The 27,600-nt window shown below is 51.8% G+C and overlaps 2 protein-coding genes across 8 annotated transcripts in view; one reads left to right on the plus strand and one right to left on the minus strand.

Moving 5' to 3' along the window:
- The window catches only part of LOC142243730 (uncharacterized), a 1,240,762-nt gene that overhangs the window by 679,826 nt on the left and 533,336 nt on the right, over window positions 1-27,600 (minus strand). The window lies entirely within an intron of this gene.
- The window catches only part of LOC142243729 (arf-GAP with GTPase, ANK repeat and PH domain-containing protein 3-like), a 367,370-nt gene continuing 351,527 nt past the window's right edge, over window positions 11,758-27,600 (plus strand). The window contains exons 1-2 of one of the 2 annotated variants that reach the window (XM_075315925.1): window positions 11,758-12,700; window positions 26,295-26,353. In XM_075315925.1, the coding sequence (XP_075172040.1) occupies window positions 11,857-12,700; window positions 26,295-26,353 (903 nt within the window). In that variant the 5' untranslated portion in view covers window positions 11,758-11,856. The remainder of the gene's footprint in view (window positions 12,701-26,294; window positions 26,354-27,600) is intronic. The other variant, XM_075315926.1, reaches the window with a different exon arrangement.

Below are 27,600 nucleotides of genomic sequence, written 5' to 3' on the forward strand. Positions count from 1 at the left end.
CGATTTTTTTGCGGTCACCCTATTTTGATGTGGAAAAAGCCTTTGACAGGGTGCACTGAGATTTCATGTTTCAGGCCCTGGAGATGGCGAGTTTTCAGAGGACTATGTTACACAGAATCTCAGCCCTATACTGAGCCCCCACGGCTCAGGTCAAGGTTAACAGAGGTACTTCTCATCCTTTTGACATTAAGAATGGTACCCGTCAGGGGTGCCCGTTGTCTCCCCTCCTATATGTTGTGACCATGGAACATCTTGCAGTAGCAATAAGAAATAATGTCTCAATCAAGGGGATCCCAGCCCCATACAGCGAGGATACTTGGATCTTTTCGCAGACCACCTACTGATTTTAATAAGAAGCCCGATAACGAGCTTACTGAACATTATGCACAAGCTCCATAGACTTGGATCAATAAGTAACTTCAAAATAAACACACACTAGTCGGAGGCCCTTAATATATCTTGCCCACCAACATTGATCTAGCCGCTCTGTGCTTCTTTCCCTTTCTGATGGCAGGAGGAATCGTTGTCGTATCTTGGTATCGAGTTGACGGCAGATATTGCCTCCCTATATGGGGCCAACTTTCTTAAAATCGTGGGGAAGGTGGAACTGGATCTCCACTGATGGATCAAAATCCCCTATCCTGGTCTGGAAGGATCAATACAATAAAGATGGATATTTTACCCCGTCTGTTATACTTTTTCCAGGCAATACCCATCCTGCTACCTGCCTTTTTTTTTTCTCCCCACTAAAATCAGCCTTAGCCAAATTTTTTTGGTCCCACAAATGCCCCCGAATATCATACAGCACACTAAGTAAACCCAAGATCACTTTGAGGACTAGTCTTTCAGTCTTCGTATTGCACAATTATGCCTCTTTGGGGACTTGCCTCCTTGATCTGTACCACCATAGAGCACCCAAACGGTGGGTCGAGGTGGAGTTGTTGCGGACTAATCATAGCCCTCTGGTCAGCGAATCTTCACTGAATACTAATATGTTACGGTTTCTTGCTAAGAATTTGGTTCTCTCCATCAAGAAGGCTTACCCGCTCTTAGGCATCTCCACTATCCCTGGCCCGCTCATGCCCCTTCATGATAACCCTTCATTTCCGGCAGGTCTATCTAAATACACCTTTCTCAATAAAACGAGACTCGGCACCAATAATAAATAATTTCTCTTGTGTGGGTATTAAACCCCTACACTCCTTCCCAACAACATTATTCCCGCTGACGCTTGGCTCTGCTACGAGCAGTTGAAGAGTTTTTTTCAAATCTCTTTCCCCACAAACATTTATAGATCACTGAACCCATTTGAAACTGTGGCGAGGGATTCCCCGGTACATACGGTTTCCTTGCTATATAAGCTGTTTCAATCCGATACACTCAATTCGGATCGTGATCCCTCATTTATCCTAAAATCGGAAAGACTTGGGCAGAACCTTTGCACCTGAGGAGTGTTTGAAAATACTCCTTCACTCATAAGTCCTCACTACATGTAGTGTCGCCGGAGAGGGGCTACAAGACTATTTCCAGATGGTACCGATGCTCCTCGAGCGATCATTCTATGTTTCCCTCTGTTTCTGATACTTGTTGGAGTTGCACGAGGGATCACAGATCCTACTTACATATCTGGTGGTTTTGCCCACCCATTAGCCGCTTCTGGACTGATGTATTTGCCCTGCTTAAAAAAACTGTCATCTACCAAATTCTGGCCAACACCACAATTGACTTTTCTGAGTCTTTGCAATATTTCTATATCTAGCTATAAAAGAGGCCTACTGAGATACTTTTTGACAGGGGCAAGGACCTTGATTCCCAGGTACTGGAAACAGTCGGGGGTGCCTTCACGCGCGGAATTGATTCCTGAGCTTAATGTTATATTCCGGGTGGAGGAACTGATTGTTCAGGCAACGGACTCAACAGAGAAGGCAATTAGACTGTAGACACCTTGGATTCTGTTTAGGGCATCTCAGGAACTAACCCCCTGGCTTCAAAACACATGAAGGCCTTATGAGATGCTACATGATCGTCATCCAAAACAATGTGTTGGTAATTGGGCTGGGGCGGTCCAGACGGGAACTACTTCTCCTTTCCTCCTACTCTTCCTTTTCTTCTTTCCACTCTTCGTTGTGTCATCCTTTCCCTGTCGTCACTCTGTCTAATTCTTTTCTACCTCTTCTCTCCCACTGTCGGTTGTTTTGCTTACTTGGCATATATACATAGTATTATTCCAGATAACTTGGACTGAGATGGGTTAAATAACTGATTTGGTCTGTATCAGGGTCAGTAGCTCAAGAAGACATTAGTGTTGATTTTCTTATACTTTTTACCACAGTCCCTGTCTTTAATATGTTGTGAATATTCATTACCTATACTGTAAACTTGTTATGTAAAAATGGAATACAATTTGATTTACAGAAACAGTTATGCATGAAAAACCATATGCTTTATTAATAAAATAACCCCAGTACGTGCTGCCGCTCACTGCGTGCACAGAAAGGAGACTACTCGCCCTTATGATTCTCCTCCCGTGTCCTGCACCGGAGGTCGGACCCTAGATACAATATGGTGCCCACCGTCATCGGTCCCTGTGTCTCCCCATATAGCCCTGTACAGAAGAGGAGACTACTCGCCCTTATGATTCTCCTCCCGTGTCCTGCACCGGAGGTCGCACCCTAGATACAATATGGTGCCCACCGTCATCTGTCCCTGTGTCTCCCCATATAGCCCTGCACAGAAGAGGAGACTACTCGCCCTTATGATTCTCCTCCCGTGTCCTGCACCGGAGGTCGCACCCTAGATACAATATGGTGCCCACCGTCATCTGTCCCTGTGTCTCCCCATATAGCCCTGCACAGAAGAGGAGACTACTCGCCCTTATGATTCTCCTCCCGTGTCCTGCAGCGGAGGTGGGACCCTAGATGCAATATGGTGCCCACCGTCATCTGTCCCTGTGTCTCCCCATATAGCCCTGCACAGAAGAGGAGACTACTCGCCCTTATGATTCTCCTCCCGTGTCCTGCAGCGGAGGTGGGACCCTAGATACAATATGGTGCCCACCGTCATCTGTCCCTGTGTCTCCCCATATAGCCCTGCACAGAAGAGGAGACTACTCGCCCTTATGATTCTCCTCCCGTGTCCTGCAGCGGAGGTGGGACCCTAGATGCAATATGGTGCCCACCGTCATCTGTCCCTGTGTCTCCCCATATAGCCCTGCACAGAAGAGGAGACTACTCGCCCTTATGATTCTCCTCCCGTGTCCTGCAGCGGAGGTCACACCCTAGATGCAATATGGTGCTCACCGTCATCTGTCCCTGTGTCTCCCCATATAGCCCTGCACAGAAGAGGAGACTACTCGCCCTTATGATTCTCCTCCCGTGTCCTGCAGCGGAGGTCACACCCTAGATGCAATATGGTGCTCACCGTCATCGGTCCCTGTGTCTCCCCATATAGCTCTGCACAGAAGAGGAGACTACTCGCCCTTATGATTCTCCTCCCGTGTCCTGCAGCAGAGGTGGGACCCTAGATACAATATGGTGCCCACCGTCATCTATCCCTGTGTCTCCCCATATAGCTCTGCACAGAAGAGGAGACTACTCGCCCTTATGATTCTCCTCCCGTGTCCTGCAGCGGAGGTGGGACCCTAGATACAATATGGTGCCCACCGTCCTCTGTCCCTGTGTTTCCCGATATAGCCCTGCACAGAAGAGGAGACTACTCGCCCTTATGATTCTCCTCCCGTGTCCTGCACCGGAGGTGGGACCCTAGATACAATATGGTGCCCACCGTCATCGGTCCCTGTGTCTCCCCATATAGCCCTGCACAGAAGAGGAGACTACTCGGCCTTATGATTCTCCTCCCGTGTCCTGCACCGGAGGTCGCACCCTAGATACAATATGGTGCCCACCGTCCTCTGTCCCTGTGTCTCCCCATATAGCCCTGCACAGAAGAGGAGACTACTCACCCTTATGATTCTCCTCCCGTGTCCTGCACCGGAGGTCACACCCTAGATACAATATGGTGCCCACCGTCATCTGTCCCTGTGTCTCCCCATATAGCCCTGCACAGAAGAGGAGACTACTCGCCCTTATGATTCTCCTCCCATGTCCTGCACCGGAGGTCACACCCTAGATACAATATGGTGCCCACCGTCCTCGGTCCCTGTGTCTCCCCATATAGCCCTGCACAGAAAGGAGACTACTCGCCCTTATGATTCTCCTCCCATGTCCTGCACCGGAGGTCACACCCTAGATACAATATGGTGCCCACCGTCATCTGTCCCTGTGTCTCCCCATATAGCCCTGCACAGAAAGGAGACTACTCGCCCTTATGATTCTCCTCCCGTGTCCTGCACCGGAGGTCACACCCTAGATACAATATGGTGCCCACCGTCATCGGTCCCTGTGTCTCCCCATATAGCCCTGCACAGAAGAGGAGACTACTCGCCCTTATGATTCTCCTCCCGTGTCCTGCACCGGAGGTGGGACCCTAGATACAATATGGTGCCCACCGTCATCTGTCCCTGTGTCTCCCCATATAGCCCTGCACAGAAGAGGAGACTACTCGCCCTTATGATTCTCCTCCCATGTCCTGCACCGGAGGTCACACCCTAGATACAATATGGTGCCCACCGTCCTCGGTCCCTGTGTCTCCCCATATAGCCCTGCACAGAAAGGAGACTACTCGCCCTTATGATTCTCCTCCCATGTCCTGCACCGGAGGTCACACCCTAGATACAATATGGTGCCCACCGTCATCTGTCCCTGTGTCTCCCCATATAGCCCTGCACAGAAAGGAGACTACTCGCCCTTATGATTCTCCTCCCGTGTCCTGCACCGGAGGTCACACCCTAGATACAATATGGTGCCCACCGTCATCGGTCCCTGTGTCTCCCCATATAGCCCTGCACAGAAGAGGAGACTACTCGCCCTTATGATTCTCCTCCCGTGTCCTGCACCGGAGGTGGGACCCTAGATACAATATGGTGCCCACCGTCATCTGTCCCTGTGTCTCCCCATATAGCCCTGCACAGAAGAGGAGACTACTCGCCCTTATGATTTTCCTCCCGTGTCCTGCACCGGAGGTTGGACCCTAGATACAATATGGTGCCCACCGTCATCGGTCCCTGTGTCTCCCCATATATCCCTGCACAGAAGAGGAGACTACTCGCCCTTATGATTCTCCTCCCGTGTCCTGCAGCGGAGGTCGGACCCTAGATACAATATGGTGCCCACCGTCATCGGTCCCTGTGTCTCCCCATATAGCCCTGCACAGAAGAGGAGACTACTCGCCCTTATGATTCTCCTCCCGTGTCCTTCACCGGAGGTGGGACCCTAGATACAATATGGTGCCCACCGTCATCTATCCCTGTGTCTCCCCATATAGCCCTGCACAGAAGAGGAGACTACTCGCCCTTATGATTCTCCTCCCGTGTCCTGCAGCGGAGGTGGGACCCTAGATGCAATATGGTGCTCACCGTCATCTGTCCCTGTGTCTCCCCATATAGCCCTGCACAGAAAGGAGACTACTCGCCCTTATGATTCTCCTCCCGTGTCCTGCACCGGAGGTCGCACCCTAGATACAATATGGTGCCCACCGTCATCTGTCCCTGTGTCTCCCCATATAGCCCTGCACAGAAGAGGAGACTACTCGCCCTTATGATTCTCCTCCCGTGTCCTGCACCGGAGGTGGGACACTAGATACAATATGGTGCCCACCGTCATCTGTCCCTGTGTCTCCCCATATAGCCCTGCACAGAAGAGGAGACTACTCGCCTTTATGATTCTCCTCCCGTGTCCTGCACCGGAGGTCGCACCCTAGATACAATATGGTGCCCACCGTCCTCTGTCCCTGTGTCTCCCCATATAGCCCTGCACAGAAAGGAGACTACTCGCCTTTATGATTGTCCTCCCATGTCCTGCACCGGAGGTCGCACCCTAGATACAATATGGTGCCCACCGTCATCTGTCCCTGTGTCTCCCCATATAGCCCTGCACAGAAGAGGAGACTACTCGCCCTTATGATTCTTCTCCCATGTCCTGCACCGGAGGTCGCACCCTAGATACAATATGGTGCCCACCGTCATCGGTCCCTGTGTCTCCCCATATAGCCCTGCACAGAAAACTGCAAGTGCCTGATTAGTGCAAATACCAAACAAGTAGCAGGTATAGAGTAAATGACAAAAGGTCCGTAACGTAAGGGGTGGTACTTATCTCTTCTTATGGAAATGTTTGATAGGCATTGTAAGATGAAAAGCCATTAGGTGAAGTTATTTCTGCTACTTAATTTGCGCCATAAAATAATTAGGGAAAATCACAATATCCCACTTACTGGTCGTCCAGGTAGTAAACCAGTCTTGGACCTCCTCTCTCGTCGTTTTTGGTGGCTGAGGTTGCATTAGGATTTCTTTGACTGTCTACGTGCAGTACTTGTGCATGTTCCAAGGTGATGAATACTCGTCCTTCTGGATGTCTTGTACCTTTGGCTGTCCCTAGTAGACCATGGACTCGTTTATTATTATTATTATTATTATTATTTTATTTATTAATATAGCGTCATTCATTCCATGGCGCTTTACAAGCGAAAAAGGGTATACATAAAAACTAGTACAAGAATCATTAACAAAGCAGACTGGTATAGGAGGAGAGAGGACCCTGTCCGCAAGGGCTCACAGTCTACAGGAGGAGAGAGGACCCTGCCCGCGAGGGCTCACAGTCTACAGGAGGAGAGAGGACCCTGCCCGCGAGGGCTCACTGTCTACAGGAGGAGAGAGGACCCTGTCCGCGAGGGCTCACAGTCTACAGGAGGAGAGAGGACCCTGTCCGCGAGGGCTCACAGTCTACAGGAGGAGAGAGGACCCTGTCCGCGAGGGCTCACAGTCTACAGGAGGAGAGAGGACCCTGTCCGCGAGGGCTCACAGTCAACAGGAGTAGAGAGGACCCTGCCCGTGAGGGCTCACAGTCTACAGGAGGAGAGAGGACCCTGCCCGCGAGGGCTCACAGTCTACAGGGAATGGGTGATGGTACAATAGGTGAGGACAGAGCTGGTTGCACAGTGCTGTGCTGGACTGAGGGCTATTTTGGTTGTAGGCTTGTTGGAAGAGGTGGGTCTTGAGGTTCCTCTTGAAGCTTTCCACGGTAGTGGAGAGTCTGATGTGCTGAGGTAGAGCGTTCCAGAGTATGGTGGAGGCACGGGAGAAATCTTGTACACGATTGTGGGAAGAGGAGATAAGAGAGGAGTAGAGAAGGAGATCTTGTGAGGATCTGAGGTTGCGTGCGGGTAGGTACCGGGAGACTAGGTCACAGATGTAGGGAGGAGACAGGTTGTGGATGGCTTTGTAGATCATGGTTAGTGTTTTGAACTGGAGTCTTTGGGCGATGGGAAGCCAGTGAAGGGATTGGCAGAGTGGCAAGGCTGGGGAGTAGCGAGGGGAGAGATGGATTAAGCGGGCTGCAGAGTTCAGGATAGATTGGAGGGGTGTAAGAGTGTTGGAAGGGTGGCCATGGATTTCTTTACTGACCTACCTTTCTCTGCAGGTAAAACTGTGGTCTTAGTGGTTGTGGATATGTTCAGGAAGATGACGCATTTAATCGCGTTACCGGAACTTCACAATGACTCTGGCTCAGGTGTTCATCAGCGAGATTGTGAAGCTTCAAGTGGTTCCTTTTGATATGATGTGATTAATAATAATAATAATAATAATAATAATCTCAGATTGGGGAGCCCAGTTTGTTTCCAAATTTTGGAAAGCATTTTCTGCAAATCTTGGGGTGCAGTTTCTCTTCTGCTTTCCTCACTCAGTTGAATAATCAGACCGAACGTGTACATCAAAATTTGGAAACTTATCTTGGAATATTTTTGACTCTGAGAACCAGGAGGATTGGGCATCTTACTTACCGTTGGCCGAATTTGCTATTACCAATCATCACATGGGAGTCTACCGGCAAGTCACCATTCTTTGGTGTATCCGGTTTTCATTCCCAATTTGGTACCTTTAGTGGTAGAGGGGCTTCAGGAGTTCCTGAGGAGGAGCGTTTTCCCTCATCACTCTCTTCTGTATGGGAAAAGGTTCAGAGTAATTTGACGCTCATGGGAGACAGATACAAATTTATGGCTGACAAAAACCGCTCGTCAGGTCCGGACCTGAGTGTGACTGATTTTGTGGGTGTCTACCAGGAATATTAAATTGAAAGTTTCTTCCTGGAAGCTGGGGTCCAGGTTTATTGGTTCCTATAAGATAATCACCATCCATAACCCATTAGCATTTCGCCTGGAGTTATCGCAGACTCTTAAGATCCACAATGTGTTCCACAGATCACTAGAAGTATGTTCTCGTGGAGCCGTCCCTCTGATCACCGACTCCAATCATGCTTGATGGTAATTTGGAATTCCAAATAGCAAAGATTGTTGATTCTCAACCGGAGGAGAGGATGTGGGTCCCAGCATATGATGTGAAGGCCACAAGGTTGGTTCGCTCATTTCACGCTTCCCATCCAGATAATCCTGATCTAGAGTGTCTGGAGACCACTGATAAAAGGGGGGCTTGGTCACGGGTGTGTCATGGTTGACAGACAAACTTGAGTCCGGCTGCAGAAGGTCGCTGCGTTTGGCTGCACAAATTGCTCCTTGATATTTAATTCTGTCTTCTCCGGTGTGAATTGAGTTCTATGTATCTTCTCTGTCAGGGTTAACTCTTTCCTCTTTAGGACCCAGCAGACACATTGGTAATTCAGCTGCTTATTTTTATCCCCACTCCCTGTGCCCATGTACACCTGGATTTTCCCTTGGTTGTTTGCTGGTGATAGTTACTCGTTTGCTGTCCAGGTTGCAGGCAGTTTGCTTGGAATGACCTAGAGACACCTTGTTGCTTGTTGCTGTACTTCTCCCAAAGTCATCCTGGATAGAAGTTGTTTGTTGGCATTCACCTGTTGTTTTCTCTGTGTGTTCTTTAGCACTTATTGGGGTTGACTAGTGCTCATCCCGTTCGGTCAGTTCCTAGGGTCCATTTCAGGGTCAGCCAGGGTCTAGCTACTCTGCTCAGCACAGTGGTGCGGAACCAATCTAGGGATGTCACCCAAGGGCCAACGAAAAGTTTTATCAGGGGTCACAGTCTTCCCATTTCCTTGAGACAGGGTTCCCCTCTCTCCTCCCCTCCCTTTTCGTTTTTTGCCCAGTATTCCCCAATACCTAGCTTGACAAAGAGAGGTCCCGATGATAGCTTGACATTGTGTTTCTAGAGAGAGGTCCGATTACTGGTCTTGATGATAGATGACGTTGTGTTCTAAGGGAGTTCCAATCACTAGTCCTGATGATAGATGAATATCGAGTCTCTAGAGAGAGGTCCGATCACGGGTTCTGATGGACATTGTTGTGGAGACATGAGGTCAGTGGGTGCTCTCGTCAGCTATCATAAAGACCACTCGGACCAGGGCTCATCCCACTGAATGCCCTCTTTCCCCTTGGACAGAACACTACTCAGATAATACCACACATTGGTAAGACTTTATTGATTCAGACAAAAGCATACTGTACCATCTTGTGTTCTTGCTGGGAATTTTCAAGTGACAGAGCCTCGTCCTTCCACGGGCCCACCAGGGATTAGAATTTTCATAACGTTTGGGGCTTCCAGGGCCATCTATCCCAGTCAGCAGCAACCCACTTTTGGCATTCACCCACTGAGAGGAGATATTGGCAAGCTTAAAAAACTGACCAAGCATAGCAAGATATGTAGCCAGGTGACCAATTTGCCCCAACCTTGGTTCTCCTAACTAAGTTGGGCTGAACAGTGAAGCAGTTCTGTCCTCCTCCAGCTGGAACCATAGCGCCAAAGCTAAGGTCATGTAGAATGACCCCGAATCTTGAAGCAACTCTGTGATCACCCATCTCGGCTGAGGTCATGTAGAATAATTATCTGATGACCGGAGTAATGCCCTTTTATCCCCTCAGCTCTCTTACAGGATTGGTGGAGATGGATGCTTTCTTTTTGGTTGCTAGTTCAATATGACTGCATATTTTTCCTCTGGGTGATCCAGCAAGTCGTCCGAAATATAAAAAGCAAGTCTTTTTATTTCTTACTATTATTACTTTGAGTGGGCGGGCAGAGCGCGGCCCTCTGTGTGGGCGGGCAGAGCGCGGCCCTCTGTGTGGGCGGGCAGAGCGCGGCAAAAGACCACCAGGGAGTATGGCCATTGTTAATGGTATTTATTTACATCATAGGTTTTCTTTAAATTGCAGATCTAGGGTTCATCTGCAGGTTAGTAGCATTTTATTTTACACAATAGGTTCCCGTTTAAATGTGTGACAGACGGAGGATGGAGATGAGACGGCGCGCCAATGTCTTCTTATAGAAATTCTTTTATCCAATAAAATACAAAACTCCAGTACAGCGAGTATGTCGGCAAAACAGCAATCAGTGTTCAGTGTGTTCTTCCACATACACCGACATTGCTGTAGATGGACGGGAGAAGCTCCTACATGACACCGAGCAGGGCGGCAGCAGGCGAGGATTGGGGCGGCAGCAGGTGAGGATTGGGGCGGCAGCAGGTGAGGATTGGGGCGGCAGCAGGCGAGGATTGGGGCGGCAGCAGGCGAGGATTGGGGCGGCAACAGGCGAGGATTGGGGCGGCAGCAGGTGAGGATTGGGGCGGCAGCAGGTGAGGATTGGGGCGGCAGCAGGTGAGGATTGGGGCGGCAGCAGGTGAGGATTGGGGCGGCAGCAGGTGAGGATTGGGGCGGCAGCAGGTGAGGATCGGGGGGGCAGCAGGCGAGGATCGGGGAGGCAGCAGGCGAGGATCGGGGCGGCAGCAGGCGAGGATCGGGGCGGCAGCAGGCGAGGATCGGGGCGGCAGCAGGCGAGGATTGGGGAATAAATAAATAAGTGAGGATTGGGGCGGCAGCAGGTGAGGATTGGGGAATAAATAAATAAGTGAGGAATACATGTCAGGTGCCACAATTTCTAATAGATATTACAGACTGTGAGGCTACTCACGTGTGACACCAGGGGGGGCGACCTAACTGGCGGGTGACACCAGGGGGGCGACCTAACTGGCGGGTGACACCAGAGGGGCGACCTAACTGGCGGGTGACACCAGGAGGGCGACCTAACTGGCGGGTGACACCAGGGGGGCGACCTAACTGGCGGGTGACACCAGGGGGGTGACCTAACTGGCGGGTGACACCAGGGGGGCGACCTAACTGGCGGGTGACACCAGGGGGGCGACCTAACTGGCGGGTGACACCAGGGGGGCGACCTAACTGGCAGGTGACACCAGGGGGGCGACCTAACTGGCGGGTGACACCAGGGGGGCGACCTAACTGGCGGGTGACACCAGGGGGGCGCGACCTAACTGGCGGGTGACACCAGGGGGGGCGACCTAACTGGCGGGTGACACCAGGGGGAGGCGACCTAACTGGCGGGTGACACCAGGAGGGCGACCTAACTGGCGGGTGACACCAGGGGGCGATATAAGTGGCTTGGAATTGGAGCTCTTGCATGATTTTTCGGGGTATGACCGTCCTGTGATTATTGCGGCGCTCTCTGAAGGGTTCTCCGTCTACTGACGCGTCTGTACATTATTTTGTGATTATTTCTGGAGGAGCGGTGAGTCTGATCCATGTGTACTCAGGATTTCCCTCCTCCTGTCCAGCCACGGTGCAGTGTACGGAGGGGGTGATGGTTTCGGGGCTGCGCGTCACCCCTGCCTCTCCCTGTATAACCTGTTATTGTCACACATGTCCTAACTTGCTGCAGAAGAATCCTCCAGAGCTGCGCTCCACTCCTGCCTCACATCACTGCTCTGCTCCCACAGTTTTGTGATTTGTCTTCTGGGCTCTCGTCTTGGAGGTTTTAGAGATGAGCCTATGGTCGATGTGCTGCCCTGGCTACAGGGACCATACAGCAAGCTGAGCATGATGAGAACATGCAGGAGCGTGGAGTTGGAACATGTGTCCCCCGTGGAGAAAATGGAGCTGTCTACCCCGCACGTAAAGACGGATCCGTCATCCAGCCGAGCCATACAAGCTGCTCTTCAGGCGGCCAAGCAACAGAAACGTCGGCCAAAAAGCCTCTGCTCAGTGGGCAACGCAGTCACAAGCCCCAAAACAGAAAGCAGCTCCAGCCCTCTGGTAGGCTGGCTGCAGCTCCTGAGGCAACGGCACGGAAAGAAGTGTCACCCCTCAGGTGGGGCAGAAGAATCCGCTCATGGCCCCCGACCATCCCGACCTCTGAGTGTGAGTGTCCTGGACATAAAGCGGCTTGGTGAAGCTCCGGCCTCCACGGCTTGCCGGACAGAGAGTGGCCGCGGCTCCGGGTTTCTACGTGGAGCTTCCTTGTTTAGCAGTCAGCGGTGGAACGTGTTTGGAAGTAAAACATCAGAAACGCAGTCAAAGACTAACTTCTCTTCTCTACGGAAAAGCTTCAGTTTTCGACTCCGACGCGGAGTGGATGTACGGAAGGAGCGTGAAGAGTGGGACAACAGCTTAAGAAGTGAGGTGGACAGCTGCTCCCTGCAGACTGCGCGGTCACATAAAGATCTACTCATTTCTGAGGTTCCCATACTGGAGAGGAAAGAGAACCGATCCCGGCTGTGGAGGGTCATCACTGGCCCTTTCCGAAAGAAGGACTTCAGCGCTGGAAGCACCTGGGCTGGAGGTGGCTGCGTGCTGGCATCTGAGCCAGTGCTGCTTGGGATGTCCTGCAGCGGAGGTAGGCCCAGGGGACACGGCTCCTCTATATATTGCTGGGGATGTCCTGCAGAGGGGGTAGGCCCAGGGGACACGGCTCCTCTATATATTGCTGGGGATGTCCTGCAGAGGGGGTAGGCCCAGGGGACACGGCTCCTCTATATATTACTGGGGATGTCCTGCAGCGGAGGTAGGCCCAGGGGACACGGCTCCTCTATATATTGCTGGGGATGTCCTGCAGAGGGGGTAATCCCGGGGGACACGGCTCCTCTATATATTACTGGGGATGTCCTGCAGTGGAGGTAATCCCGGGGGACACGGCTCCTCTATATATTGCTGGGGATGTCCTGCAGCGGAGGTAGGCCCAGGGGACACGGCTCCTCTATATATTGCTGGGGATGTCCTGCAGAGGGGGTAATCCTGGGGGACACTGCTCCTCTATATATTGCTGGGGATGTCCTGCAGCGGAGGTAGGCCCAGGGGACACGGCTCCTCTATATATTGCTGGGGATGTCCTGCAGAGGGGGTAATCCCGGGGGACACGGCTCCTCTATATATTGCTGGGGATGTCCTGCAGAGGGGGTAATCCCGGGGGACACGGCTCCTCTATATATTGCTGATGATGTCCTGCAGAGGGGGTAATGCCGGGGGACACGGCTCCTCTATATATTGCTGGGGATGTCCTGCAGAGGGGGTAATCCCGAGGACACGGCTTCTCTATATATTGCTGGGGATGTCCTGTAGAGGGGGTAATCCCGGGGACACGGCTTCTCTATATATTGCTGGGGATGTCCTGCAGAAGGGGTAATCCCGGGGGACACGGCTCCTCTATATATTGCTGATGATGTCCTGCAGAGGGGGTAATCCCGGGGGACACGGCTCCTCTATATATTGCTGGGGATGTCCTGCAGAGGGGGTAATCCCGGGGACACGGCTTCTCTATATATTGCTGGGGATGTCCTGTAGAGGGGGTAATCCCGGGGACACGGCTTCTCTATATATTGCTGGGGATGTCCTGTAGAGGGGGTAATCCCGGGGGACACGGCTCCTCTATATATTGCTGATGATGTCCTGCAGAGGGGGTAATCCCGGGGGACACTGCTCCTCTATATATTGCTGGGGATGTCCTGCAGAGGGGGTAATCCCGGGGACACGGCTTCTCTATATATTGCTGGGGATGTCCTGTAGAGGGGGTAATCCCGGGGACACGGCTCCTCTATATATTGCTGGGGATGTCCTGTAGAGGGGGTAATCCCGGGGACACGGCTTCTCTATATATTGCTGGGGATGTCCTGTAGAGGGGGTAATCCCGGGAGACACGACTTCTCTACGTATTGCTGAGGATGTCCTGCAGAGGGGGTAATCCCGGGGACACGGCTTCTCTATATATTGCTGGGGATGTCCTGCAGAGGGGGTAATCCCGGGGACACGGCTCCTCTATATATTGCTGGGGATGTCCTGTAGAGGGGGTAATCCCGGGGACACGGCTTCTCTATATATTGCTGGGGATGTCCTGTAGAGGGGGTAATCCCGGGGACACGGCTTCTCTATATATTGCTGGGGATGTCCTGTAGAGGGGGTAATCCCGGGAGACACGACTTCTCTTCGTATTGCTGAGGATGTCCTGCAGAGGGGGTAATCCCGGGGGACACGGCTTCTCTATATGTTGCTGGGGATGTCCTGCAGAGGGGGTAATCCCGGCGGACACGACTTCTCTACGTATTGCTGAGGATGTCCTGCAGAGGGGGTAATCCCGGGGACACGACTTTTCTACGTATTGCTGAGGATGTCCTGCAGAGGGGGTAATCCCGGGGACACGACTTTTCTACGTATTGCTGAGGATGTCCTGCAGAGGGGGTAATCCCGGCGGACACGACTTCTCTACGTATTGCTGAGGATGTCCTGCAGAGGGGGTAATCCCGGGGACACGACTTCTCTACGTATTGCTGAGGATGTCCTGCAGAGGGGGTAATCCCGGGGACACGACTTCTCTACGTATTGCTGAGGATGTCCTGCAGAGGGGGTAATCCCGGGGACACGACTTCTCTACGTATTGCTGAGGATGTCCTGCAGAGGGGGTAATCCCGGGGGACACGGCTTCTCTATATGTTGCTGGGGATGTCCTGCAGAGGGGGTAATCCCGGGGGACACGGCTTCTCTATATGTTGCTGGGGATATCCTGCAGAGGGGGTAATCCCGGGGACACGACTTTTCTACGTATTGCTGAGGATGTCCTGCAGAGGGGGTAATCCTGGGGGACACGACTTCTCTACGTATTGCTGGGGATGTCCTGCAGAGGGGGTAATCCCGGGGACACGACTTTTCTACGTATTGCTGAGGATGTCCTGCAGAGGGGGTAATCCCGGGGACACGACTTCTCTACGTATTGCTGAGGATGTCCTGCAGAGGGGGTAATCCCGGGGACACGACTTTTCTACGTATTGCTGAGCATGTCCTGCAGAGGGGGTAATCCTGGGGGACACGACTTCTCTACGTATTGCTGGGGATGTCCTGCAGAGGGGGTAATCCCGGGGACACGACTTCTCTACGTATTGCTGGGGATGTCCTGCAGAGGGGGTAATCCCGGGGACACGGCTCCTCTATATATTGCTGGGGATGTCCTGCAGAGGGGGTAATCCCGGGGGACACGGCTCCTCTATATATTGTTGGGGATGTCCTGTAGAGGGGGTAATCCCGGGGACACGGCTTCTCTATATATTACTGGGGATGGCTTACAGGCTTTCATCCCGTGTGATACGGGAGAGGCCTCCATGCCGTGTGATACGGGAGAGGCCTCCATGCCGTGTGATACGGGAGAGGCCTCCATGCCGTGTGATACGGGAGAGGCCTCCATGCCGTGTGATACGGGAGAGGCCTCCATGCCGTGTGATACGGGAGAGGCCTCCATGCCGTGTGATACGGGAGAGGCCTCCATGGCGTGTGATACGGGAGAGGCCTCCATGGCGTGTGATACGGGAGAGGCCTCCATGCCGTGTGATACGGGAGAGGCCTCCATGGCGTGTGATACGGGAGAGGCCTCCATGCCGTGTGATACGGGAGAGGCCTCCATGCCGTGTGATACGGGAGAGGCCTCCATGCCGTGTAATCTATTGGATTCCATCTTGCAGATGTGTCCTCGCCAGTGAATCTGAGTGTCAGCCTCTCAGACGTCTGTGCACGGTCTGAGGCTATGGGGTGAGATACAGAGGATTCTTCCTGGGAGTGACCTCTGCATCCCAATTATGGCTCTTAGGCTATGTGCCCACGCTGCGGATTTGCCGCGGATTTTGCCGCGGATTTCCCGAAAATCTGCAGCAGCGGCACTTCCAAGCCATTTCAATGGCATTTTGGAAATGCTGTGTCCATGCTGCGGATTTTTCTGCTGCGGATTTGCCGCGGATTTTGATGCGGAAAAATCTGCAGCATGTCAATTGTTTGTTGCGGATTTTGGTGCGGATTTGGGTATAGAATGGGGGAAAAAAAAAAAAAAAAAATCTGCATCAAAATCCGCGGCAAATCCGCGGGTGCGGATTTGCCGCGAAAGTCGCGGATTTTCATGCAGAAAAATCCGCAGGTACATTCTACAGTGGACACATAGCCTTAAAGTAAATATTTTAATATGATAATGCACAATGTCTCATCTTTTCGATGTGTATGTGGGAATTATATTTTGGTAGTTTTATCAGATGAAATAACTTAATTTAAATTTTATATTTATCATTCTGTGATTGATAAAAGAACTGTGAGAAATGGAGAAAGGGAAAGTCTGTCCATGCAAGTGGTAGAAATGGATACAAAGTCAGTGTGAGAGAGCAGCTAGAATGTCCAGGCGTGGGAAAGAGAAGGCTACAAGGTTTATGCCAGGAAAAGAGAAAGCTAGAAGGTTCATGCCAGAGAAAGAGAAGGCTGGATGGGCCATGGTAGGGAAAGGTAAGGCGTGAAGGTCTATGCCAGGAAGAGGCACGGCTAGAAGGTCCATGCCTGGGAAAGCAAAGGCTAGAAGGGTCTATGCCTGGGAAAGAGCAGGCTTTGTTTTCGTGCTAGGGAAAGAGAAAGCTAGAAGGTCCATGCCAGGGAAAGGAAGGTCCATGCCAGGGAAAGGAAGGTCCATGCCAGCGAAAGGGAAGGCTAGAAGGTCCTTGCCATTAAAAGACGACTAGAAGGACTATGCCAGGGAAGGAAAAGGCTAGAAGGTCCAGGCCAGGGAAGGAAAAGGCTAGAAGGTCCAGGCCAGGGAAGGAAAAGGCTAGAAGGTCCAGGCCAGGGAAGGAAAAGGCTAGAAGGTCCAGGCCAGGGAAGGAAAAGGCTAGAAGGTCCAGGCCAGGGAAGGAAAAGGCTAGAAGGTCCAGGCCAGGGAAGGAAAAGGCTAGAAGGTCCAGGCCAGGGAAGGAAAAGGCTAGAAGGTCCAGGCCAGGGAAGGAAAAGGCTAGAAGGTCCAGGCCAGGGAAGGAAAAGGCTAGAAGGTCCAGGCCAGGGAAGGAAAAGGCTAGAAGGTCCAGGCCAGGGAAGGAAAAGGCTAGAAGGTCCAGGCCAGGGAAGGAAAAGGCTAGAAGGTCCAGGCCAGGGAAGGAAAAGGCTAGAAGGTCCAGGCCAGGGAAGGAAAAGGCTAGAAGGTCCAGGCCAGGGAAGAAAAAGGCTAGAAGGTCCAGGCCAGGGAAGGAAAAGGCTAGAAGGTCCAGGCCAGGGAAGGAAAAGGCTAGACGGTCCAGGCCAGGGAAGGAAAAGGCTAGACGGTCCAGGCCAGGGAAGGAAAAGGCTAGACGGTCCAGGCCAGGGAAGGAAAAGGCTAGAAGGTCCAGGCCAGGGAAGGAAAAGGCTAGAAGGTCCAGGCCAGGGAAGGAAAAGGCTAGAAGGTCCAGGCCAGGGAAGGAAAAGGCTAGACGGTCCAGGCCAGGGAAGGAAAAGGCTAGACGGTCCAGGCCAGGCAAGGAAAAGGCTAGACGATCCAGGCCAGGGAAGGAAAAGGCTAGACGGTCCAGGCCAGGGAAGGAAAAGGCTAGACGGTCCAGGCCAGGGAAGGAAAAGGCTAGAAGGTCCAGGCCAGGGAAGGAAAAGGCTAGAAGGTCCACGGCTGGACAAGAAAAGGCTTAGAAGGTCCACGGCTGGACAAGAAAAGATCTCCACTTGTGCATCTCTGTTTGTCTACCTGCAGAGGTGGTTATAGGTACGAAGACTACGAGGATTTCTCTTCTTTTGGATTGTGGGGCGAGGACCAATATGGTGGATGCTCGGTTCACCCAGAGTCATGGTTTCTCTTGTAGTATTTTGGCGAATCTTATCCCCTTATTTGCTATTAACTCTATGTCTCTTAGACAGGGGAGTTTGAGATGAGTTGTGCATAACTTGAACCGTCGCATAGGGCGGTCCTTCACATTGAGCTTATTTTGTGTCATGTTCTTGAAGGCCTCCCTGCCCCTATATTAGTTGGTTGGGCACAATCCGATGGTTGATTGGCAGCCCAGGGAGAGATCATGGGATGCGACGAGGTAACTTGGAATAGGGGGCGCCTACATTGGCCATAGGGGCACCTAGACTGGCCCTAGGGGGCCCTAGCTGTCTCTATTCTCAAAGATATGTTGAAGGCTACATGCACACGCTTGTTACAAGAAAACTGCACCATTGGTGACCTCAAAATTGCACCTTGCCCCTGAAAGGTAAACGATCCCCCGATGGTAATGATGCTGCGTTTTTGACCATGTGTTTTTGATGTTTTTTTTTTTTTTTTTTTTCCTGTAGAAGCTGCCAAAAATGCAAGAGGATAAAACAAGCTGCAGTTTTTTGTCAGACGTTTGTGACAAACTGCAGACAAAAAACTGCAACGTGCGCACAGCAAATCTGATTTCTCATAGAGTTTGCTGGGAAGTCAAAAATGAGAACTTTCAGACAAAAAAACTGCACCAAAAACACGACAAAAACTGAAGCGTGCGGATGCAGCCTTAAAGATGGTGAAGCCTGTTCCTCCTCACCGATGTGTTTGCATCTGAAATTCTGAACCTTCACTGGGTTCCCTCCGATGTGGTGTCAGATCGGCGGTTACAGTGTTGTACACGTCTGGGAGTACATCTTTCCTTTTCCTCAGTATTCTGTACTCATTCGAATGGTCAGATGCAACGTCTGAATCAAAGTCTAGAGATGTACCACCTTTAGGTGTTTTGTGTCTGATAATGTCACGCACAGACCAGGGGATGTCCGGCGCGAACGCACAACAGAGGCGAACGGCCCAACTACTATCCAACGCACAACGAAACTCGCAGGAGACACACAGGGGAAACCTAAGCAACGGTGGACCCTTCTGCTAGGAAGAGGGGTGAGAGTGCACCTCCTATGCTCACCTCAAGATGTTACCTGAGCTCCCTAGAGTCTGCTGAGCCAGATCCCTAATCCCTCACTAGCCCTGCAAACACCCTGCCTAGTGAGATAGCCGGGATGGGGGGGGGGATTGGGGCTTCACCTCCACCCCCACCTCCACCATAAACTCCACCTTCTGGGCTGCAGTCAGACACCAGGACCATAGCCTACACAGCTTCAAACCGTAAGGGTTCCAGCAGCTCCTTCCACCTCAAGGCCAAGTCTCAGAATAGCCGGTGCCCTCTACACGGAGGTGAGACCATATATAGGGGATGGGGGTTGTCCCAAACTGGAAGCACCTGAGGAAAGGAATCTGAAGCTCCTGGCAAGAAAAAAAAAACTTACATTAAGGCTGCTCTCACACTTCAGTCTTTTTCAATCAGTCACAACCCGTTTTGTGACTGATGTGACAGATGCGTTAGAGAGTGGTACAACCGATGGGACTGATCCGTTAAAAAAAACTGATCCGTTGTAGCAGTTTGTACCTGGCAAAGAGAATCGAGCTGTGGCCGCGGGTAACCTGAGTGACATTACCGCTGACAGCGCGACTCACTTCAGTTGCTCCATGGAGCTCACAGCGAGCGGCGGTGTTCTATGGCCACTCCTGACAGTTTCCAACTTAGCGGAGCTTAAAGCGTTGTGGGACCTTGTGCGGATTACATTGGACCTGGAGGGGTATTTGGGGATTAATAAAGTGGTGAAAGAGGGTGTTTTTTTGACTTTTATTTCAAATAAAGGATTTTTCAGTGTTTTATGTTTATTTACTTTCACTACAGTTTAGTGATAAGGGGCTGTCTCATAGATGCCTGCCATCACTAAGCTAGGACTTAGTGACAGCTATGGGCTGCTATTAACTCCTTATTCTCCCGATTGTCACCGCATCAGGGCAATCGCAATGAGCCGGGTAGAGTCCCGGGACTGTCACATCTAATGGATGCGGCAGTTGTGGGCGGTTGCTGGCTGGTATTTTTAGGCTGGGGGGCTCCCCATATGGCTGGTATCAAAATTGGGAAGAACTGCACATTGTTTTTGTTTTTTTTTTTTCTTTTTTTTGTTTTTTAATTTATTTTACTGCAAGATATAGACTCGCCCACCGGCGGCTGTGATTGGTTGCAGTGAGACAGCTGTCACTCAGCGTGGGGGCTCATCTGACTGCAACCAGTCATAGGCGCCGGTGGGCGGGGGAAGCAGGGAATACGAGATGGAATAATGAGCGGCCGGCATTTTCAAAAGTGGGAGAAGCCGCCAGAGCAGTGTGACAGCTGTACAGTGCTGCGCCGCGTCAGTGATCGGTGAGTATCGGTGACTTGTCCTACAAAGTAATTGCCATTATTAATCCTGTGGCCTTTCATCCTGAGCTACCTCAAGCACTTAAAATCCATAATATTTTTCACAGGTCATTGCTCCAGAAATATGTTGCGTCTTTGGAGCCGTCACCCTCACCATCGCCTCCAGTTATTGTTTATGGTAATTGATAGTTTCAGGTGGCAATAATCATGGATTCTCGTTTTGTTCACCACTCTCCAAGATTTGGTACACTGGAAGGGTTGGGCTATGTGCGCACGTTGCGTTTTTTCCCGCGGAAACGCTGCGTTTTGAACTGCAGCGTAACTGCATGCGTTCAGCTTTCCCAGCAAAGTCTATGAGAAAGCTGAAAAATCAATGCACACTCTGCGTTTCTAAACGCAGCGTTTTGGATGCCCAAAATCGCTGCGGAAAAAAAAGCAGCATGTCACTTCTTTTGTACGTTGTAGCTGCGTTCTCCACCCATTGAAATCAATGATGTGGGTCAGAACGCAACCAAAATGCACTTGGACTGCATTCTTGTTGCGTTCCGCATGCTTTAAATGCAAGTCTTTTCAGTCTCTCTCTGTCAGTGTCGGTCAATCTCTGTCTGTGGATGTCGGTGAATCTCCCTCTGTCGGTCGGTCTCTTTCTCTGTCAGTTTGTTACTCTCTGTCTCTCTCTCTGTCTGTCCCTCTCTCTGTCCGTCGGTCAGTCCCCCCCCCTCTCATACTCACCGTTCCCCGATCACCGACACGGCGCTGCACGGCGTTCACACTGCTCCGGCGGCTTTTCCTCTTTTGAAAATGCCGGCCGCTCATTATTCAATCTCGTATTCCCTGCTTTCCCTGATTGGTTGCAGTCAGACACGCCCCCACGCTGAGTGACAGCTGTCTCACTACAACCAATCAGAGCCGCAGGTGGGCGGGTCTATATCGTGCAGTAAAATAAATAAATAATTAAAAAAAAACGATGTGCGGTCCCCCCCCCAATTTTGATACCAGCCAAGATAAAGCCACACGGCTGAAGGCTGGTATTCTCAGGATGGGGAGCGCCACGTTATGGGGAGCCCCCCAGCCTAACAATATCAGCCAGGAGCCGCCCGGAATTGCCGCATCCATTACATGCGACAGTCTCGGGACTTTACCCGGCTCATCCCGAATTGCCCTGGTGAAGTGGCAATCGGGGTAATAAGGGATTAATGGCAGCATCCCATAGCTGCCACTAAGTCCTAGGTTAATCATGACAGGCGTCTCCCCGAGATACCTTCCATAATTAACCTGCAAGAGAAAGTAAATAAACACCATACACCCGAAAAAATCATTTATTTGGAATAAAAGACAAAAAACACCCTTTTTCACCACTTTATTAAAATCCCCAAATACCCCTCCAGGTCCGGTGTAATCCAGAGGTCCCGCGACGCATCCAGCTCTGCTACATGAAGCTGACAGGAGCGGCCGTAGAACACCGCCGCCCCTGTGAGCTCCATGCAGCAACTGAAGTGAATCGCGCTGGGACGTCACTGAGGTAATGCCGGTGTGTGTGCGGTGATGATGAGGGCTGTAGTGTCGGGATGTGTGCGGGGATGTCGGCGGTAATGTCGGGATGTGTGCGGGGATTTCGGGATGTGTGCGGGGATTTCGGGATGTAGGCGGTAATGTCGAGGTGTGTGCGGGGATGTCAGCGGTAATGTCGGGATGTCGGTGGGGATGTCGGTGGGGATGTCGGCGGGGATGTTGGCGGTAATGTGGGGATGTCGGCGGTAATGTTGGATGTGTGCGGTGATTTCGGGATGTAGGCGGTAATGTCGGGGTGTGTGCGGGGATGTCGGCGGTAATGTCGGGATGTGTGCGGGGATTTCGGGATGTGTGCGGGGATTTCGGGATATGTGCGGAGATGTCGGCGGTAATGTCGGGATGTCGGCGGGGATGTCGGTGGGGATGTCGGCGGGGATGTTGGCGGTAATGTCGGGATGTCGGCGGGGATGTCGGCGGTAATGTTGGATGTGTGCGGTGATTTCGGGATGTAGGCGGTAATGTCGGGGTGTGTGCGGGGATGTCGGCGGTAATGTCGGGAGGTCGGCGGGGATGTCGGCGGTAATGTTGGATGTGTGCGGGGATTTCGGGATGTAGGCGGTAATGTCGGGGTGTGTGCGGGGATGTAGGCGGTAATGTCGGGATGTCGGCGGGGATGACGGCGGGGATGTCGGTGGTAATGTCGGGATGTCGGCGGGGATGTCGGCGGGGATGTCGGCGGTAATGTTGGATGTGTGCGGGGATTTCGGGATGTAGGCGGTAATGTCGGGATATGTGCGGGGATGTCTGGATGTGTGCGGGGATGTCGGCGGTAATGTCGGGATGTCGGCGGGGATGTCTGCGGTAATGTTGGATGTGTGCGGTGATTTCGGGATGTAGGCGGTAATGTCGGGGTGTGTGCGGGGATGTCGGCGGTAATGTCGGGATGTCGGCGGGGATGTCGGCGGTAATGTTGGATGTGTGCGGGGATTTTGGGATGTAGGTGGTAATGTCGGGGTGTGTGCGGGGATGTCGGCGGTAATGTCGGGATGTCGGCGGGGATGTCGGCGGGGATGTCGGCGGTAATGTCGGGATGTCGGCGGGGATGTCGGCGGTAATGTCGGGATGTCGGCGGGGATGTCGGCGGTGATGTCGGTATGTCGGCGGGGATGTCGGCGGTAATGTCGGGATGTCGGCGGGGATGTCGGCGGGGATGTCGGCGGTAATGTTGGATGTGTGCGGGGATGTCTGGATGTGTGCGGGGATGTCGGCGGTAATGTCGGGATGTCGGCGGTGATGTCGGGATGTCGGCGGGGATGTCGGCGGTAATGTCGGGATGTCGGCGGGGATGTCGGCGGTAATGTCGGGATGTCGGCGGGGATGTCGGCGGGGATGTCGGCGGTAATGTTGGATGTGTGCGGGGATGTCTGGATGTGTGCGGGGATGTCGGCGGTAATGTCGGGATGTCGGCGGTGATGTCGGGATGTCGGCGGGGATGTCGGCGGTAATGTCGGGATGTCGGCGGGGATGTCGGCGGTAATGTTGGATGTGTGCGGTGAAGATGATAATCAGGACACCACACACAGACAGATCCGCGGTGTGACAATGAAGGCGGGTGCAGTTCACCTGAGTTTATTCTCATCACGCGGCTCTGTCGGTGTCTGCTGTCAGCCGGCATGTAGCAGAGCTGAATTGCCTGGGGAACGCACTGTCAAAAATGCATCCAAAACGCATGGAAGAAGCATCCAAAATGCATGCGTTGTGGATGCATTTTATTTTATAAACGCAGTGTCCAGTCTGCCAGAGGGTGCGTTCTTTTCCGCACTGCAGAGAACGCAACGTGCACACATAGCCTTATAGTTTGGAAAAAATGGTGCTGGTATCTGGTATCAGCATTGGAGGTTAATGCCATTAGATTGGTGCATGCCTTCCATGCGTCTCATCTGGACGAGCCTGTTCCTGGTGGCCCTGAGGTTCCTTGTAGATGGGGAGGTTCTGTCACAAGTGTGTTATGGCCTGATGTGATCTCGGGGGGATCTAGGAACAGGTGGTCACAGCTTATTGTGGATCGTCATTTACCCTGAGTTGGAGCGTATTTAATCCGGTATTGAGGGGGTAAAGGTTCATTTCTACCCTGCAGTGATCTGATAGATCTGTGATAGTAAAAGAAGAGACATGGAACGATCCATGAAAGTAAAAGATGGAGGAGAGAAGTAAGGGAGAGGACCGGAATATAGGGAAGCACAGATCTCACCGCCTGATGTGATATTGGGGGAGATCTCGGATCAGAAGGCCACAGGTCACTCCCTTCCGCTATAAATATCCGCTCCTCCCTATGCCGGCTATAGCTCATTATGCTGACCGTGATGAAGGAGCTTGTCGCTGCATAGCTGTGGTGTTGATTCTATTGCAGCCGGGGAGGTTCCTACTGAAGAAACCTTGGAGTCTTGGTTTTTTTTTTTGTTGAGTCTTTCCCCACCTGTTTGTCTTACCTCGTGTTGTCTTATTATAGTGGTAAGTGTTGCATCTCGCTGGCTGTCACTGGCCAGTTACTTACAGCAAATAGAGGGCAGCAGTTATAACCTGCCCAGGCCAAGGAAGTAATGCACCAGCAGGAGGCAGCAAGACCCGCAATAAGGTGGAGGCATCACAGGTGCAAGAGGAGCAAATCACTCACTTCCAATCCATGGAGGGGGCGATTGCTGGATGATACATTGCACACTGATGGCTTGTATAGGGCGCCGTTCACACATGTAGGTGCACAGTAACTGGTTAGCAGCCTATTAGTTACGCCCATACTATTCGAGCACCATACAGGGACGGGGACTCCAATATATAAGGCCTACGTTAAGGCTGGTTTCACACTACGTTTATTTAACATCCGTCCATAACGTTTTTTTAGCGGAAAAACGGATCCAGTGCAAATGCGTTTTCACTTCAATGCATTTGCAATGGACTCGCGTTATCATGCGTTCACCTGCGTTTGCGTGCATTATAGTGAGGATCCAGCGACTTGCAGTTTAACATCTTTCAAAAACGCTACTTGTAGCGTTTTTGAGCTGCGTCCAAATACTGCAAATTGCTGGATCCTGACTAAACAGCACGCAAACATATGTGAACGCTGGCGTGCTGATAGACAGGATCCTGCTTGCTCTACTGAGCATGCCCAGAACCAGTCTCGCGTGATCTGTCTCTCTCTCCTCCTCCCTCCCTCACCCTCTCTATGTCTTTCCCCCTTCCTCTCCTCCCTCTCTCTCCCACCTGAGAGCTGCGGACACTCGTAACCAAGGTAAATATCGGGTAACCACTTCTCTTAGTTACCCGATGTTTACCTTGGTTACGAGCGTCTGCAGCTGTCAGAAGCCGGCTCCCAGTCTGGCACGTTTAGTTCCCCTCACTCCCGATCACATGACTCCAATGCCCGCCCCTAAACATCCAGTGACAGGATCCTGCAAAGTAACAGATGCGTTTGCATGCGTTTTTTGCTGTAAAAGCAGGATCCGCTTTTGCAGCAAAAAAACGTTCCTGACGCATGTTAAATAAACGTAGTGTGAAAGCCGCCTTAGACATCCTGCATCCTGTATAAAATGTTATGTGTAAAAAAATATATATATAATATGAGGTATTTGTATTATGGCCAGAATGCGGTTGCCCTCAACCCTCGTCCTCATGCTTGTGGGTCCCTACACTGATATATAAACAAAGCAGCAAAAAGATGCGTAAAAATCTCCTCCAAAAATTCAGCAATTACTCGTACTTACAGCAAATAGAGGGCAGCAGTTATAACCTGCCCAGGCCAAGGAAGTAATGCACCAGCAGGAGGCAGCAAGACCCGCAATAAACCCACTAGCCAGGGTGAGTTCAGGGCCAGCAAGGGTCTAGGCCGTGATCAGCAATGTTGGGAATGCAGGAATCTGCCTCCGGTGAGTGGTAGGAGGTGACCCTGCTCCACCCTCCCTAGTGCAGGAGCCCGCCGTTGTACTGTGTACCCTTTGTGTTGCGTCGCTGGCCGAGGGTTTTCTACTTACCTGGTGTGAGTCTACCCTGGTGTATCTGCTGTGTTGTCATTCACCGGGAGACCGGGTGCCTGATGCGACACCTGTAGTTTCATCATGACCGTAGAAGGGCACAATAGAAAATATGACATGAGCCAGATGTTGAGTTGTATGAAATGCAGGGAGTAGCCGAGGTTTAGTGCCGCCGGTGCAGAGATTATAGGATTGTAGGAGACAGGTGGACACTGATGCTTCTTGACACAGGTCCTAAGTAAGGTCCAGGAATGGCAGTCATTGACGTTGTGGACACTGACCTTATTTATACTGTTCCACTTTGCATCATAGTGGGCCATGGCTTTCTGACAATATTGGTGAGATGTTTTTGGATTCTACCACTTGACCTCACATTTCATCAGTCCTTGTGTGCCAAACATACCTTCTTTCCTAATTACAGGATTGTTTTCTCTCATTTCAGACTCGTTTGTGAACAGTCAGGAGTGGACTCTGAGTCGTTCTGTCCCGGAGCTAAAAGTGGTAAGAGACCAATTCTTTTCTGACCCTTTTGAGACAATGAAAGGAGATCACTCAGAAGAGAGAAGGAACGTGCTGGGCATAGGCAGTAACTGGCAGTGGCCGGCCATCATTGTGACCCTGGATGTGTAGATCACCAGGCTGTGTCTGTCCATAGTGCACTGTCAGGGCGCCCTTGAGGAGTCCAAGCCTGTAGACCTTTATCTCCATAGCACCACCAAGTGATTAGTACTGCCCAATGTATGGAGGGAATACTTCTATACCACCCCGTGCCTAAACTGAGCCCACCGGTGCCAGCTCGGGTACGGTTCACAATCTTGTGAGCCCACTGGTGCCAGCTCGGGTACGGTTTACAATCTTGTGAGCCCACCGATGCCAGCTCGGGTACGGTTCACAATCTTGTGAGCCCACTGATGCCAGCTCGGGTACGGTTCACAATCTTGTGAGCCCACCGATGCCAGCTCAAGTACGGTTCACAATCTTGTGAGCTCACCGGTGCCAGCTCGGGTACGGTTCACAATCTTGTGAGCCCCACCGGTGCCAGCTTGGGTATGGTTCACACTCTTGTTCTGAGATCCAGTTAGTATGTTCTATTATAGGAATTAAAAATTAAATTAATGGATCATCCCTAATGGACACAAATTGTGCCCCACGTACTCTATAGGTGCCTCCCATACCCACTGACGATAAGGGGCTGTTGGGTTTCTATTGAGGTGTCTGCCATTTTATTGGAAACATAGTGCTGTTTTCTCCTCCAGTGAAAACGGTGGAACCTGGTGGAGGCTTTAATAGAGGTGTGAACAAAGCCTTACATTGCTTATTGTCTCACGTTCATAATCCCCCACAATCCACCATGACTATTTGCCACATTCAATTTTTTCACGATTGTGTAGCCTTTTACTTGCCGCGAGTGGTGGAACTTTAGCCTCATTACCACCTTTCCCTCCGTCCCGCCTGCTTTCTGCCACGCCTCCCTTCCGTGACGTCTGTCATCCTCGACACCTGCCCTCCGTGCCGCCTGTCCCTGCACCTGCCTGGCTTTCTTGCCACCTGTTTGTGCACTGCCTGCTGTCCGCCTACCCTCTTTGGCGCCTGCTCTACGCACCGCTTGACTTTGTGAAGTTTAACATACATTCCACGTACCCTCCTTGCCGCCTGGCGTCCTCCCCACCTGCTCCTGCATTGCCTACCCTCTTCACCGCCTACCCTTCACCGCCTACTCCTGCACCGCCTGTCCTCCTTGCCGCCTG

The sequence above is a fragment of the Anomaloglossus baeobatrachus genome, chromosome 6 (genome assembly GCF_048569485.1).
Source record: "Anomaloglossus baeobatrachus isolate aAnoBae1 chromosome 6, aAnoBae1.hap1, whole genome shotgun sequence".
Classification (NCBI taxonomy): domain Eukaryota; kingdom Metazoa; phylum Chordata; class Amphibia; order Anura; family Aromobatidae; genus Anomaloglossus; species Anomaloglossus baeobatrachus.